Source organism: Dipteris shenzhenensis, chromosome 32 (assembly GCF_047967505.1).
Source record: "Dipteris shenzhenensis isolate YYH24624 ecotype China chromosome 32, Dip_SZ_1.0, whole genome shotgun sequence".
Classification (NCBI taxonomy): domain Eukaryota; kingdom Viridiplantae; phylum Streptophyta; class Polypodiopsida; order Gleicheniales; family Dipteridaceae; genus Dipteris; species Dipteris shenzhenensis.
Genome location: NC_141627.1, coordinates 5,238,386 through 5,255,491, shown reverse-complemented (window position 1 = coordinate 5,255,491; position 17,106 = coordinate 5,238,386). Strand labels below are relative to the sequence as shown.

Below are 17,106 nucleotides of genomic sequence, written 5' to 3'. Positions count from 1 at the left end.
GCCTACCCGTAGCGGGGCAATGCTAACAAAGCATCGGCCATAATTAGCAAAATTTGAGGAGGGGGGCCAAAAACCGGGGGGATAGAAACTACATTCAAGACTTGTAAGGTACGAGTCAATGTATGCCCCTAGAGATTTAATTAGGAGAGGGGCCTAAGTACCACACAATTCGCAAGAAAATTAGATGCAATAAGGCCGGATATGATATTGAGTCGTGTTTGCTCAGATTTGCCGAATCCAATCTTACCTCTTGAAATTGAATCATCCTTGAATCTTTTACCGTTGGTATCCAACATTCGTTTTGCTCTCAGGTTGGTTGGCATCATCAGGATTCAGCAGAACTGTGCTCTTGGAATCGAATACATTCCTTCCTGTATGTGAACGCCTTCGTCTACTCGCTCTGTTGGGTTCTGTGGGTATGTAACGACGCATGGCTTCCAGGTTCGTTTACTTGGTTTCTGAGCTACCCAGATGCATAGGTCCTTGTTAAGCTCCATTATCTTAATCTTTCGGTTGTTTCGTAGTCGTGTCGGAACGGACGGATCTGATCCCTGGCTACACAATTTCCTGCAGATCCACGACTGCCATTTGAGATCGGCAGGTTAGCCATTTCGAATCGCTTTTCTTGTTCAACTCAATTGAGTGGCGGTTCGGGCATGCATGTTTTTAAACCGAAGTGTGGGAGTTGCGTCTGGAATATGGTGATTCTGTAAATCTGTCAAATGGCATGAACTACACCGTTCTCCTGGGTTTGTCTGGCGAGCAGCTCCCTAGGTGAGGATCGATATCAATATGGCTGCAGGGACCCAATGGCGAGATAGAGCCAGTGGTTTCTTTTCTACATCCAGTGAGTCTCGCTATCGTTTTCTTCCTCTTTGGGTTCCTTCTTTTCGCAAAGGAGGGGTGATACTTTCAGCTGCATCAACCTCACCTCCCTTTCTTCGCTCTCTGTTCTCTCTCATACGCGCTTTTCATGTAGGTATGAAGTTAAGAAGTGTTACACAGACAGCTGGCATCTTTGTCGGGGATGTTGCCAAAGATGCAGGATCTGGAGTAGCAGAAGTGGCAGAGCTTGCTGCAGAAGTTGCAGAGAGGGCTGGAACAGCAGTGCGAGCAAGGTGGTCTTTATTGCAGCAGGCTAAGCAACAGCAGCCACGGCATACACAGGACACAGTTCAAGACCGTATAAAGTCTGCTGCAACATCCACAAGCACTTTGCTGAAGAGGAGTTTTTTGGAGACAAAGGAGAAGGTTTCAATAGGGAGGACTAGAGTTGAGGAGGTACATCCGATACTCAAGCAATGCATCTCAAGTAATTTTCTTGTGTTGCTTGGAGCCAATGCTATTGGCTGTCTGTTTCAATTGGGTGTTTCTAAGTCCCGACTGGGAGCATAAAGCACGATAACTTTTTCCTGCAAAATTATATGGCATTGTATTCGATGGATCTTCAGGGCATTTTGGGCTATTGGCATATTTTAAAGTTGACAAGAAGCTACTCTGGGATAGGTGAACCTTGGTACCTAGTTCAACCACACCAATGCAAATGGTTCTCTCTTGGCTCTCTCTGATCAAGGGCACCTAAATTGTAACTGGCTTTTAGCTGCTGCAAGGACTGATACCAAGTGACACCTTGCCAGCTAACTAGTTAGCCAGTTCAAACTGGCCAATTTTGACAACTGCACAGATCTTTCCTTCTCATTGGCCAGGTCAAACTGACCGATTATCATTAATCAGCTGACTGCTTATCAATTGGCTCAGTGCTGGCCAGTCAGCTAATAATGGCACATCTCGTTAGCCAGTCCAAACTGCCCGACTGTTGCCAGTTGGCAGTCGCTCAGTGTCGGTGAGACAGTTTGGATGATGTGAAGATGTAATGTCAGCCTATTTATACAACTGAATGGCTGCTAAGCGATCAGCTGAGTATACCAGCTAACCAGTTCCAACTAGATGTGTGGATTGTCATGACAGGAAGGGCTGTGGCACCTATAGATATAGCCAGCAGAAGCCAGGAAGAGAGCCAAGGCTTGTAGGTAAGGTGCAATGGAATCGGAGCATCAGGGGCAGCCTGGAGAGTCCCATAGAAGCCAGGCAGAGAGCCAAGGTTTGTAGGGAAGGTGCAATGGAATTGGGAGTATCAGGGGCAGCCTGGAGAGTTCTACACAAACTGTGGCAGGAATGTATGAACAAGGCTGGCTGGTCTGGGTTATGTTAAATTGTCTAGATTTCACAAGCAGTTGTAGCTTGAATGAAGAGATTTTGGACTACTTTTTGATTAGCGTTCTCCTTTAGTGCTAGCCTTCGTCATGACTGAGTCTGCCCTTCACCTCCGGAGTGCTCAGTACGAAGACTTTGTATCAATGGATGCTCAAGTATGTGTGGGTGTGTGGATTTGTATGTGTGAGAGCATATTTTTATACTATGGTCTATACCCACTGTTGGGCGCTGATGACGTCAGTGGGGATGTCATAGTAGCTAGTCCCTGCTATTAGCGATGGAGTTCATGGTTTTCAACCTTATGAGTGACTATCATGAGATTGAAACTGCACTTTGTTGTGTTTTTAGAGGATGAGTTTGGGAATGTTCCTGGATTCATCTATGTATATGGTCTGGGTTATGTTAAATTGGTAAGTTTTGACCATTTTGCCAGCGAACATTTATTTGGTGTAAGTGGGAGCATGAAGGGCAGGTTCAAGCAAACGTGGACAGTGAAAGAACAGCAAATCACAGTTTCTTATTGCATTCCAAACTTCAAATTTACCATCCATGTGCGAAATATTTAGCATGAACAGGAACATTTTGAGACCTGTGATTCAAAATCAAAGTCTCTCATGAATAACATCATTCGCTTTTTCTGCCAGATTGATGTCTCTCAAGTCAAATTGTCCCCAAAAATGAGAAAACACTGAAAATTTTCCAAAGGGGAAAACAAACTTCTATTAATTGCATTCACCATAGACCTTCATTCGCTCTATCAGGACTCAGAGCCATGCGTATGTGGAAGTGTGTTCCCGAGGATTTATTTAATTAGAACATGAAATTCATAACCATGAAAGCGAAAATTAATACCACCACAGAAACTCATTCATCACACATAGAGGTAAAACTGAAAATAACTGACAGAATGGAACACATAAAAAGCGAGGCTGCATGGGGTACGAATGCTCAAGTAAGTTTTTGTTCCAGTAATGCTGGATCTTAATACGATAGTATTACAAAATTTAGGACAGAACCTCTAGAATCCTAGGAGAACATAAATCTAATAAAAAACCACTCCTTTATGAATGTAGTAGTGAGTTACAATGCTTTCGTATGTAGAACAACAACTAGAGATGTAGTCCATGTAGCCAAACTTGATAGAATCTCCGTTAGATGCCAAAGACTCAAAGAGCAGGCTGAAATATAAGTCCTCATGCTTTCTTCATCCTCCTATCCTGAAGGCATTGACACAATTTCTTCCCACGTTAGAAAAGTTAAGAACTTAAACCCAGTGTAAACAATGAGAAATCTTCCTAGAAATTGTTCCAACAGCTTGAATCAATAACCAATGATGAAGTCATTGCCCAAAGAGGTGCAAAATGGTGTCAAAAGCCAAGGTTATCAATCCAGTAGTGTCCAGAAAGTGTTTTGGCATAAAATCGCCAACTTAGGAATAGAAGCGGAAGGAAAGACATCAAGTAGAATGCAGAATTTTCCAAATCGCAATACTAGATGATGCATGGAATTAATTAGAACAGAGAAATAGGGCCCTAGATGAAATCACAATTAATATGGTGCTGTTTTCAACAAATTGCAATTTGACTAGGTGCTGGTTTTGTGAATTTCCTGGCTGAAGGAAGTGCTAGTTGCCTTAGCAAGTTGATGAATTCTCACTTTTCCTTTCCCTGTGTAAAAGATGAAAAACGTGGAAAGAGTAGAATTTGCAAAATCTGCAACCAAATAGGCTTCCAGATCAGTTGCAATGTGTCATGGAGCAAGATTTCAGCTTGCGGGCAATATCCAGCAGGTCTGCTTCTACTTTTAGCAGTTTTAGGTGGTGGATCCTGGTGCCAAAACAGTAGCAAAAGGTTGGGATTTCAATCACAATTTCACCTAGAGGTGTCCGGGGCAGGAAACGGACCCAAGAGGTCAGTAGGAGGCTAGAATTCAATGCAATTTTGCTGTTTTAGGTTGCAGCAGCTTCAAAAACGAGGGAGCATCCAAGATCTCAATAGGAAGCATACAAGATATAGATTTTTAGCTCTTTTAAAAATTTACCCCATGACCCCTCCACCCATGCAGATAATGCACAATTAGGCCTAGAACAGTTATTGTACCCTAGGCTGTGGCAATAATTTGAGCTAGACTTATCAGAATCTACCCAAGCTTAATCGAATAGTTATGGCTTGTACTGCACTATCTAATTGCAAGAGAATGATGAGGATTTAGATAATTAGACTCACAGGTTTTGGGTTCCAATGTACATCCTACTCGTAGGTTCAATGTAATCTCGTTCTGTTCTCATAAAACTGAGCATTACTGCCTATATGCACCAAGGCGCACCTCCAAGGTCTGTATGAAAACTAGGAAGTGAAATCTTCTTTGTGCTGGGTACGGAAACCGAGTGGATGTGCGGAGCATCCCAATCTCGTGAGACATGCCAGCAGGTGGAGGGTGGTCGGGTATAGTAATCATCAAGTCACAAGGACTTGGAAAACCCTATAGTGGAGTCCACCTTTGGCACTAGCTCTTATCATCCTATCACCATAATGTGACTGGCTTTACACATAGGAAGTGCCAGCTGGTCCTTTTGCAGAAAAGTGCCACTATCATGTTAAGATGGTAAAGTCTATGGTGTTTGCCAAAAGTGTAAGTCCTGTAAGAAAGAACTCAGACAAAAAACTCACATGTGTGATCACTAAGTATATGCACAAGAAATATATAAATATCAGCTGAAAACAAATTGTAGTAGTACTGTCCATGGAAAAATTTGTAGGTATGTTACATTCCCTCCGTCGCTATAGGAGTTGTTCTCAACTGGAATTACCAAGCAGAGGGACTCAAATGGACTGCTTCCTCATAAAGCAGAATCAAATGAGGATAATCAGAAAGAAACTTTTGGTCTACCCACTTTGCATCGGTAGTTGGGTAGTTCCTAAATATATTTGTGATGAAACCGTCATCTTCGCGTATGCTTATCTTGGTTTAAAAGGATTTGTTCAGGTATGACAACCACGTCCTATCAACGCCGGGCTTCATTAACAAATGATGTGGGCGTAGGTCTCTCATAATGCTTCAGCAAACTGACATGAAAAGCATTATGAATCTTCCGAAGATGCAGGCGAAAAGAAACTTCATTGACCTTGTGTTCAACTTGGAAAGGACCACAACATTGTAAAGCAAGCGTTACATATATGATATTTCAGCCTTGCTTTGTTGAATCTCAGCAAAACCCAATGACCTTTTTTATACTCAGCTACCCTCCGTCGCTTATTAGTGGACGTCCTTTGGCGTTCCCGTGACTGGAGAATGTGCTGCGTCGCGTAATCATAACCTGATCTCTGATCTTCAATGATTACGTGAGGCAGCACATTCTTTAGTCACAGTTCCACATGGTTAACTTCTGAAAGCAATTAGTCCATAGTGGCCTACCTCCGTACAGTCTCTACAAACCATATTGCCCACATTCGGGATGTGAAGTTTCCTTCAATCAGCAAGGTTATGCACTTTCTTGAGGACATTCGCATCAATAGTCTGATGCCTTCCTAAGTAGGTTGCACATCCTTTAAAAAGGGGAGTGATGGTTTTTGTTTTGTGGACAGGTTGCAAAACGTGCAGCACAGAGGAGTCGAACCATCTTAGCTAATATTGAACGGTGGCAAAAGGTGTGGCAAACATTACATTATTCCTTCAATGTAACCTTAGCTTATTTTGTTCTGTTGTTTTTTTTAATAGTCTTGTTTATTTGCATGCAGTTAATTTTTCTCTATGTTGTTTTATTTCTTGTTTGACAGGGCCAAACACTTACAAGTGGTAAGCTTCAAACTAGTGACAATCTGCTGGTTGTTTTTAATTTCCCATTCTGATTACTGAAATATACAAACATTGAGAGCACACGACGTTGGTTCCATGGCTTATCCTGAATCATGATTTGTGCATGTGAATCACACACCTTTGTCAACATCTTTTCCCCATAGCATTTTGGTTGTTTATTGAGTGTTGGGGTAAGATAATTTTTTTGTATATTTCAAGTCGCTGTTTTTTATATCCCATCCTGGTTCTAGAAAGATACAAACATTTGGGAGCATACTAAGTTGGCTCCATGGTTTTTTGTGAATGCTGATCAGTGCTTGTTTTAAAGTCACTTGAATCAATTTAGATGCTGTAGATAAGTGATTTACAGTGTGTATCTTAGTTGTTCGAGTGACCTTGAAAGTTTTGCGTTATGAGATAGAATTGATGTCCATGGCATTAGAATATTCACTACGTTAAGGCAAACACTATCGACCTATTAATTTGTGCTCTGGCAATGGTGTAACCACACTACATTGGATGCATATGCATTTTACAGTGAAAATGGAAAATTATATTTTAAAAGTTGACCTATGCTGCAATTGCACTACCTTTGGAAGTGGCATTGCCTTTAATAAGGTTTAAGTAGCATTGCCTTGAATAAGGGTTACGAGACTTTTCTTTGTGAATAGTAGCAAAAAACCATATTACATGCACTGCGCAATATATTCCAGGGTTGATCTATGCTGCACAGAGTGCGAACAAAAGAATTGGACTACCTTTGCAAGTGGCATGGCCTTCAATAAAGGTTAAGCGGCATAAGGTTTATGAGACTTTTCTTTGTGAATAGTAGCAAAAACCCATACCTTTACATGCACTGCGCAATATATTCCAGGGAGTGACTATCATGAGATTGAAACTGCACAATGTGGTGTGTATTTAGAGGATGAGTTTGGGCATGTTGCGGCCTGCTGGTATTGTGGTAATTCTTTCTATCTTAAATGGTGCGTTGCCCTATCAGCTAGATTTAGATTTAGATGCTTGTTGGGGAGAGACTAAAATGAAACTGCTTAGACTTCACAAGCAGTTGTAGCTTGAATGAAGAGATTTTGGACTACCTTTTGATTAGCCTTCTCCTTTAGTGCTAGCCTTCATCATGGCTGAGTCTGCACTTCACCTCCGGAGTGCCGACAGAAACTCAGTACGAAGACTTTGTATAAATGGATGCTCAAGTATGTGTGGGTGTGTGGATTTGTATGTGTGAGAGCATATTTTTATACTATGGTCTACACCCACTGTTGGGGGCTGATGATGTCAGTGGGGATGTCATAGTAGCTAGTCCCTGCTATGCATGATGGAGTTTATGGTTTTCAACCTTGTGAGTGACTATCATGAGATTGAAACTGCACTATGTTGTGTTTTTAGAGGATGAGTTTCGGAATGTTCCTGGATTCATCTAGGTATATATATTGGGCATGTTCCTGGATCCATATGATTTCTCAACGACTTCTTCTATCAAACTTGATGGACATATTATATGATGTCAATGTATAATTAGAGAGAGAATAAATCCGCTGATTATTGATGAGTCCATCAATTTGAAAAACCAAACATGTAACTCCGCTATACTGATCTCATCTTGGTTTGATGAGAAGTGTTCATTTCCTTTGCATTCTACTCCTTTTTTCTCATAAAGATCTTCAATAAATGCCACGGTGTTCGTTTCTACAACTCATGTACTAAATATGCTTATAAGGTACATTTATGTGCCTCTTCTAAATGGTCTTATGTGTGCATGTGGTTGTAGGTCTAATGTGTGTATTCGTTGATGTGTATTCTAAAGCCATCAGTTTGCAATATTAAATTGTCCCCAAATGATGCAGAAAGGATGTCTACGTATCATTAAGAACTAGGACTAATTCAGGAGATTGTGGCCTCCATAAAAATGATGCCACATAAAAATGACGGTTTTGCATCTGCCCAAGCATGGGAAGTGGTGTTTACTAACTTCTTTCATTTTAGTGATTTTTGATGGCTAAGAAACATGCAATTCGTCCACTTAAGAACGAGGCAATTAACAATCTAGAGGTTTGACAATCCATTCCTGTGGTCAATTCTGAAAGAAGAATTTATCATAATTGTGTGTAACCGTAACATCGTGTGCGATCCATTCCTGTGCCATCAACATCACACACTTATTGTAAAAGATACACTTTTTCATGATTGTGCATCACCATAACCTTCGTGTCCTTTGGTGCACATGATAATGTAATTAGTTTAGAAGTCCCTTCATGTGTATCTATTTCATCTTTGGCTGTATGCTTTGGAGCATAAATTGATTGATCCATTGTGATTTTTCTGTAAATTACTGGCTACATACGTAAATAAAAGAGAAACCATTTGCTTACTTCTGACTTTTGTTTTTTGTGGGGGTCTTGTTTTCTAGTATTTGGGGTGCCATTAGAAGACCTTGTGCAGAGACAGAAAAGCTCCAGACCAATACCCCAAATAGTCATCCATTGTGTTGATTATCTTGTGTCATCAGGTGTGCTTCATTTAACAAATTGAAAATTTTGGGTTTTCAAACATTTCTTGTTGTATCAACTTGAACTCTGTAATCTCTCTGGAGAACCCTTACATTTATTGTTTTGTTATGTCATGCACAGGTCTTAATTCAGAGCATATCTTCAAACGAAATGGGGATCAGCAAGTCGTGCAGCGCCTGAAATCTTATTTTGAAGAAGGCATGTTTGAATCTTTTCCCACTTGGAGGACTTGATGTAGTTGATCTGAGGAAGAGTAGTGTTGGAGACAACTTTAGCCTCTCCAATGAGTATGACAGCTCTCTTGTAAAATTTCAGTCCGCAAAGCATTCACAATGGAGGAAAAAATATTAGAAATATTTGTCTCAATAGCATTATCATGCTGAGAGTGCAGTGGAGATTCCTCCTTGAAGGACATCATGCACATTATGGAAATAGTGTAGAGAGAGATGCTGAGGATGGGTTGCCATGCCAAATGAGGACCAAATGTCTTGAGTAGAATGTTTGCAGGTAAGGGTAAGCATCAATTAGGTCGTAGGGCTTTAAGGAGCACATGCGAGTACACCACATTGCAAGTGTAGAAATGAAGGGCAGAGGGTCTGTTTTATGGCAGGGCACCCAAAGAGTGCAACACCCTAGGGGAGCGAACAACCTAAAATTTTACTGGGTGCAGACAAAAAACCAAGTGGGAACGTTAGCTCAAAAGGGCTTTGCTAGGATTTGTAAGATTGGATATGTTCTAGTCGTATGAAGGTATGTATAGCAAGCATTATTAGATTGCAATGCACGTTTTGGAATTAGGGATAATATAACACAAGTTTGAAAATATTGTGGAGTTTTATATCCACTCTCTTTCTAGCCTCAAGTCTTTCCTCTTTCTACCTCAAAGCCTTCACTCTAGTGGACCGTAATAAAGTCGTATCGTATATCATATATCCCCGGCAGTCGCAGCAGCAGCAATACTATTTCACTAGCACTGTCAGGCTTCCAAGCAACGGGCTGGGAGGGAGGTCAAGTCTTTTGCTCTAGTCTCCCCTCGCCTCGTACCAGAATAAACACAGATCCTAAGCCTGCAACAGCAGATCGAGGACCTTAAAGGGGAAAACGGGTGGCTTAAAACAAATATGGCAGCGCTACAAAAACCCTTGTCTGCTTTGGAGAATCAAGTCAACAAGCAGAATCAGAGAAGCATTACACCAATGTGTGAGTAACCCCCCTCTGATTGTTATCCCTAAGCTTGATACACTAATCTAGTAAAGCTCAGTCTGCAGCAACTCTCTGGAGCTCTCTGCCTCCTGGAAGTAGGCCTGAGAGTGTGTGAGTAGTTGCTCCTACTGCTCCCCAACTTGCTGGACTGCTGGATAAATGAATGAGGCACTAGGCCTCCCTTTTATAGGCCCCAAGGGCTGGCAAACCTACCAACCCAGCAGGCCATAATGGCTGACTTGCTGGTCGGTCAACTCTCCCCCCTCAGGCTCCATTAAATGCGCCCCTTTAGGGCTCAAAACTTGGGGTCCTTGGCCCACAAAACTAGGCCTTTATGGCCCTCTCTTCCATGCCCTATATGGGGCGACTTGCCTGCCCTACTGGCTGACCCAGTGGGCTATAAGTATGCCCCCAGGGCCAGTCCTTTGCAGCCCTACTTGCTGCTGCTCCTGGTCACCTGGGTGCACCTTCTCTTTGTGCAGGTTCCAGCCTTGGTCTAGCCCTCCAACCAGGCCTTCTCTGCTGTCCACCCGCCATCGATTGCGTCCTGATCAAGGCCTTGTTGCAGGCCAACAACCTGCCCACATGCCTTTCCACGCTGGCGCCTTTTCGCTCTCTGATCCCTGCCCACATGGCAGTCTTCTTTTCTGGGCACATGTTGCCCTAGGTCTCCCTCCCCTCATTTGGGGGCTTACAGATGGGGAGGTGACCTTTCCAACAAAAGAAGGGCTGGGATTTACTGTCTAAGGCAGCAAATCAGGAATTCTTTTGGGGAGCTACTTCAGATAGAGGCCTTGCACTGCGGGTAGGCTGATAGTACATGGCAAATCACAGGAGAGCTACAGCAAGAGTATATGGCAAATCGCAGGAGAGCTACAGCAAGAGAAGCTGGCAATAATGGTGATATATGAGAGAAGGATGCCTATCACTAGAAGCGAGAGGGAGTTGCCAATTTCAGTAGGGCTGCTATGGACCACTTTCCGCCTCCTCTCCTTGGTGCACCATCTGGTCTCTTGTACCAATTGAATAACCTATCCAGGTTCTTGACAGCAATTCGCAGCACCTCATCACCTCGAAATTCAGTAACATCCATTCACTCCTATTTAAGGATGATTCCGAATCTAGAACACCTTCCTAGGACAAACTTGACTTTTCTTTTACTGACCTTGTCACGGGGGCGTGAAATTCTAAGTACTACAAGACTGTGACAACTCTAGTTTTAAAAGTCCAAGCGTGGGCTTAATAATGTGTAATTAAACGCAGCATGGTGCCTAGCACATAAGCGTAATTAATCCCTAGGCCCAAAGGCATTCCAAGGAATTAAAAGAGTGGTTGTTGGGAAATGATGACGTGGCATTTTTAATGGGCCCCTTAGAGGACCATGTACCTTCAGTGGCCCCCCTAGAGTTCCAGGTGGCCCTAGTGTCTTCTACATGCTCCTTTGCCATTCTTGGACCTTCCTGGGCCTTCTAAACTTCACATGTGTGGTTTTCTCTCTCATCTTCTCCCTTTGTTGAGATTTTGGACTAGGTTTTCAGCTGCATTCAGCTGGATTCCGTTTTTCTTCATAACTCCTCACCCGTTTGGATTCCTCGACTTCCGTTTGGCCCGATGGCTTCCCCTCTGTCTCCCCTTCATAGTGATATGCTTTTCCCTCCGTGCGTTTGGTAGCCGTTTGGCCCGATGGCTTCCCCTCTGTCTCCCCTTCATAGTGATATGCGTTTCCCTCCGTGCGTTTGGTAGAACGGGCAGAGCTGAGCACTTCTTTTGCTGGTCGAATTTGCAAAAGTGTCTTTTTTTGGACCTTTTTGCTTCTACAGCCTCCTGGGCCTCTCCTCTTGCAAAGCTATAGCTTTTTGTTGAATTTTGAGTGGTCCCACGCGCTGGTGGACTGGTTTTTCTCAGTTTTGGAAGACTTTTCGGTGATGAAACTTCTCCAAAACCTTCTCAATGCATTCCTCTCTGAAGCACGCTTCTTTTGAGCCCAAGAACTCCCACTTCTTCGCGATAGAAGTGCTTCTTTTCGCATTTTTCAGTGGAATTCTTGTTGGTCGTCTTATTGCCAGCTAATGCTCTTCTTTTCTGGCAATTGTCTCTCTCTGGTTCAATCTCCTCACCAACGAGGTGTTCTTGCTTTACATTCATGATCCCTTCTCTCCAACATGATGGATTCACATCCCTAACTGGCGAATTCACAAACTACTGTAGTGTTCTTCAGCAAACTATGAATTGGATCCAAACCTGGAGTAATATCTGTCCACACACCTCTCTCTATAGAAATTCGCACAAGGAGCTGGCTCTGATACCAATTGACACAATCTCCAATACTCTTGGAATCGCGACCTGCAAACAAACACAAAGAGATGACCATAGGAACAACATAGATGGTTGTATGCTAGCTCACCACCCATCCATGACATCCGCGGAGGAAAAGACTTGAGAACTGGGACGTTCCCTCCGAGCCACGAGCTGAGCTACTGGCACATCTCCCACAACCAGAGCCCAACCAGCGTGGCATCCCATACCACCATGTGGTGCCCAATTGCATCTGCTGGGTCTTGGGCTACGCTAGGAATCAAGTGCGGGTCAACAACGCTATCCAAGGTCCAGACCGGCAAGGGAGAGCTGAGGTTGCTCTAACTTGCACATTGAAAATTGAATCCTTGGACTCCTCATATAGGCTTGAGCCTAGTGCAGCTAAAAATGGCAAAACTCCTCATTTGAACCCTATTCCATCTGTGTCCTTGCAAACTTGAGAATGGCTTGCCTAGCCCCAAGCCTCCCTAGGCTTCTTGAGCTAGTCCTATGCGCCTAAAGCACTCCTCAGAGACGTTCCCATGCATATGACAGTTTTCAAGGGAAGGACATCATTGTTTACATGATTACCTATCAAAGCCGTATATGCATACACATGACATTCCACATACCAAGAAAAGATTCACATATCTAAAGGAGTGCAAAAGTCAAGGGGCATCCATTGCCTAGCATGGATCCACAAGTATCAGGGATGCTCCCTCTACCTCTCTCTCCAATTATGGTAGTAGGTCTAAGAAAAATAGCATATGTGAATCATCTATGGCATTGTAGACCCATAGGTGGGATTGTGTATGTAGATATCTCAGGTGGTGAGCCATGGGAATACTGCCAAGGTTGGGTAGCATGTTTTGCGCATCTATGGGGTGGCTAGATTCATGCATCTATATGCCTCAAGTGGTGAGACAAGGATAAACTGCCAAGGTTGGATGGTAGGCACACCTCTTCACAATAGAATGCCTTAGCATAACGCAAGAGCAACAAACAGACGGACAGATTGTATCAGAGAGTTTGAGTAGCATGGTTTCTCATCTCTAGATACATAGGTGTTGTGTCCATCGTGCAAGAGGCTGCAAAATTGAAGCCTCAAATACATCAGGATGCACTCCTAGTTACCCCAATAATGCTACCTTTTAGCAGTTGCAGAATCATTGTCATCACATTAAGAGCTAAGGGGTAGTTCTCTGGAACCTTCATGTAGTTCCAGGACCACGTGGAGCCGGCTGTCGATCATCCATGTTCTAAAAGGGCGAAACTGTCCCTATGGATGAGGCCTTGTGGGGTTTGAGTGAGAGGAGGATTTAGGGGAAGGCTGTGGAGCTCTTGGTGGATTAAGATATTGGTGTGGTGGGTCAAGAAATTGTAGGAGGAGCTCTAGAATAGCGTGGTCCCTCCATCAAGCCCTCCTTTTGGTGTTCATTGTTGTGCACCTATTCCTTTTTCTTACTCCATTCTAGTCCAAAATCAGACCTCGTGAGCTATCGCAAGGGCATTAACCTAGGGCAACATGTATGTGGCGGGATTGACGGTGCCCTGAGGAGGGGGACTATTCCAATCTACCACCCTATTGGACCTCACAGCAAAGAAAAGATGGCTAAAAGGGCTGTCACATGGGCAGCACATGGGCTGCCATGTGGGGAGCACAACAGCCTGGCAGAGGCGCAGCAAGTGTGCGTGTACGGGCTGGAACAGGCCCCTAAAAGAGGCGCACAGGTGGCAGAAGAGAGGGCCTGCACAAGGTGCAATAATGGCGAGGGGAACCAGCATATCAGGTCGGCCTGGTGGAGCAGCAAAGGAGGCTGCTAGTAGGCAGGGACCTACCTTTATATAGGGCTGGGCCCTTGCCTTGATTGGAGGGCCAAGGGCCCTAGAAGTATGGGCCAAAGGCCCTGGAAAAGAGAGCCCCAAAAGGGGCATTTATGGCAGACCTGGTCGGCCAGTCTGGTCGGCGAGATTAGATCTGCCTAGTCGGTTTTTTCCAGCCCCTTGGGGGCCTATATAAGGAGGGCCTCCAGGCCCTCATTCATATCATTTGGAGCAGCCAATCCTCTAGCAGGAGGAGCAGCAGTAGGGCTACGGTTGGGCCTATAGTCAGGAGGAGAAAGAAGTACCTTGTGCTGCAGACCTAGCTCACAGGAGGCTGCCCACCTAGTCTGGTTTCCAGACAGCAAGGTGGAGAGGATCATTCTGGATGGAAAGTCTACAGATGCTCGAGGTGGAGCACGCGGGCGCGAGTCTAGAGATAGCCAGCAGATACAAGGAGTACCTTGTGGTAAGATCAGAGGACCATGTCATTGGTGGGACTCTGGATCTATCTCTTTTGTATTGTCTCCATAGCTTTGGACGGAAATAGTATTTTGGTATCTTCTATATTTGGCTGGTTCATTGTCTATTGACGAGTCTTCACATCTATCCTATGCACAGAAGTTTAAGAAGTTTGTGATTCCACTCCCCCATACCACACTGTGTGAGCTTTTGGGCAATTCTATCAGTCTTCCGCTGTGCGTACCCTCTGTTGGTCAATTTCTAACAGGGAGTGTGGCAGCCACTAGCTATTTTATAGCTTGCAACACAGTCAGTTGGAGGATTAAAGGCTGGTCTTGGTGGATGGCATAGACACTGCCTTGGTAAGCCAACAATCTCTCCATGTGTTGGCAAAACTCCGAACCATTGAGGGTCTCCTTCATCGGCCTTTTTTTTGGGGGGAGGGGGGGGGGGGTTGGTGGGGGTTGGGGGGAGCATGACATCTAAGGGTCTCCATTAGCTCCAGTGGCTAGCAACCCCCCCCCCCCCCCCCCCCCCCAACACACACTCCATCTAAGGGCAGGGGGAGGGCACGGCATCTAAGGGTCTCTATTAGATGATCTCCACTTGCTAGCAACCCCCCCTACCCCACACACACACACCATTGAGAGTTTCCATCATCGTCTTTGGGGGCACATCTAGCTCATCCACAATCGAGCATATCTCTAGTATTGTATCGTTGAGACCCCCAAGCCTATTCTTTTGTTAGAGAGCACCAAGCCAATGTCGTAGGGGCCTCCAAAATTGTATCAAAAGATGCACCAATTGATGGAATGATGGCTTTGTACTCTTTAGAGAGTATGGCTAGTTGGAACATGATTGGGAATCTAGGCTCATGGTGTGGTGAGTCTATATTGTCCATTGTGAATCCGTGTACCAAGGGAAGAAGATGACCAAGAATGCATGTGCATGTGTGCGTGCACACACACACGCACACGCGCACGTGCGTGCACAAAGATGTCTGGTTTTTCATTGATGTTTGTCTAAGCACACATTTTAATCAGGCTCTGATTTTGTAATTCAGTAAATGTTAAATTCCAGTCTTTTCCCATCTCAAAGATATGCAATAAAGTGAGAGAGGCCTCGACTACTTTGCTATTAGTCTTTTCCAGCCTAACCAGGAAGCAGGTGTTATCAGATTGGAATGCAACAATCCCGGAAGGCACAAGTGCGATCGACGTAGCAGCAGTATTAAAGACATACCTGCAAATGCTTCCAGAGCCGCTGCTTACATTCTCCATGTATGATGAGGTCAAGGAAGCCAGAGGCAATGTCCAACATTTGTCAGATTTAGTAAGGACCATTCCCTATGCACATTACTCCACTCTAGAATGCTTGACGAGCCTTCTCCTGCGGATTAGCCAAAAATCTGCATTAAATAAGGTAAGCCAGCTTCACTATCGATGTGCTAGTTTTAATGTGTTTGATTGGTAGATTGATTGTGCCTTTTCATCTTTTGGCTGAGACTAATTCATGACCTTAGATTGTTCTTAATGTCCATTGACAATTAACAGGTTGAAATTATGTGGAATCTGTTATTACAGATGGATGCTCATGGCCTCGCATTTGAACTTGCACCTTTACTTCTGTGGAAACAAAACAGAGAAACCTATGCCCCACAAAGGTTGACCTCGAGTGAGGCAAAGATGAATAATGGACCATCATCTGGATTGTTAAGCATTTCTGACAAAGTTTCAGCTTCAAATGTTGTATCTGGAGCTATTCAAAAGGTCAATGGTCTCCATGTACATGACAGCACAGACAATGGAAGTAATATTGGAGGTGAGTTTGGCTGTATGTTTAGAGATCACAAAGTTTACAAACATGAATTCTAAATATATTTGCATATACCTTTGTACACTGATCTTGCTATCTCTGGCTTGCAGATTCTGACAGTGTTACTCAGATACCTCTGGATGATGAACCTGCCGTTGCGGATTTTGCAATTATAGAGGCTGTGCAGTGCCTAATAGAACACCAAAAAGTTATCTTTGCGGATCTCATGGATGCCTTCTGGCAGGAATCGGAAGTCTAGCTGTAGCATTTACTAATTAGTGTAGTAGAATAGTCTTGTATACTGGTGCTCAATTCTTTGGTGATTCATTCTTGGGTTGTACATTAATATTCCATTGTCTGGGATTCCATCAATATTTTAAAAAAATCTGAATGCAAATGAACATTTGTGAATTTGCATGGCTACTTACACCTTGTGTGTGCATTTAACATGATAAAGAAATATTATCTGCGTGTGCACCGTGTTGTGTGCAATGCTTGCATGTCAAGTTTGGGATCTTCTCAGATGGCCATGCACATTTTGGGATAGTATGCTACTATTCTATCTCGTGCCTAATTATTCCTTTTCCTTGTGTTGGTATGAATAACAGACCGGAGAACGTATGGGGAGGCAACAGCTTGATAGAGATTTAGAGGACTTACTGGACAAATGACAGTGGGGAAGTCGATTTATAGGGTTGCAAAGGTGGGGGAAAAATGTGTTGGAATCGGAGTCCTAGTGTGTGTGGTCCTAGAGTCCTAGGAGTGTCCTACAGTTGTGTGAGTGTGAAGAGTCTTGAGGCCACTTGTGCCACCTCATGTGGTAGGTGTGATTCCTCCCCTAGATTATAGGATCTAGATTCTCTTGTGTGTGACCTCATCTATGAGGTGTCTGTGTGGGAAGATAAGGCTTGCCCAGCCTATAAAAGAGGCTATGTACTTGCTGTGATTAATCAATCAATCAACATCAGTTCGTGCC

The 17,106-nt window shown here is 43.8% G+C and overlaps 1 protein-coding gene across 1 annotated transcript; it reads left to right on the top strand.

Annotated features, from left to right (window-relative positions):
* Positions 1-216: 216 nt before the first annotated feature.
* LOC147880220 (small G protein family protein / RhoGAP family protein) lies at positions 217-16,801 on the top strand. Its single transcript, XM_087370378.1, has 12 exons — positions 217-441; positions 574-601; positions 767-847; positions 980-1,281; positions 5,799-5,861; positions 5,991-6,009; positions 8,435-8,533; positions 8,655-8,732; positions 15,493-15,737; positions 15,899-16,136; positions 16,241-16,383; positions 16,739-16,801. Exons 3-12 carry the CDS (start codon positions 793-795, stop codon positions 16,799-16,801), a joined length of 1,305 nt encoding a protein of 434 aa, XP_087226504.1. The 5' UTR covers positions 217-441; positions 574-601; positions 767-792.
* Positions 16,802-17,106: the final 305 nt, after the last annotated feature.

Excerpts from the sequence above, each read along its gene's own strand:
- LOC147880220 (XM_087370378.1), top strand. The coding sequence starts at position 793 with ATGGCTGCAGGGACCCAATGGCGAGATAGAGCCAGTGGTTTCTTTTCT. Across the intron at positions 1,282-5,798 it reads GGAGGACTAGAGTTGAGGAG|GTTGCAAAACGTGCAGCACA; the intron begins GTACATCCGATA and ends TTTTGTGGACAG. Across the intron at positions 16,137-16,240 it reads CAATGGAAGTAATATTGGAG|ATTCTGACAGTGTTACTCAG; the intron begins GTGAGTTTGGCT and ends TCTGGCTTGCAG.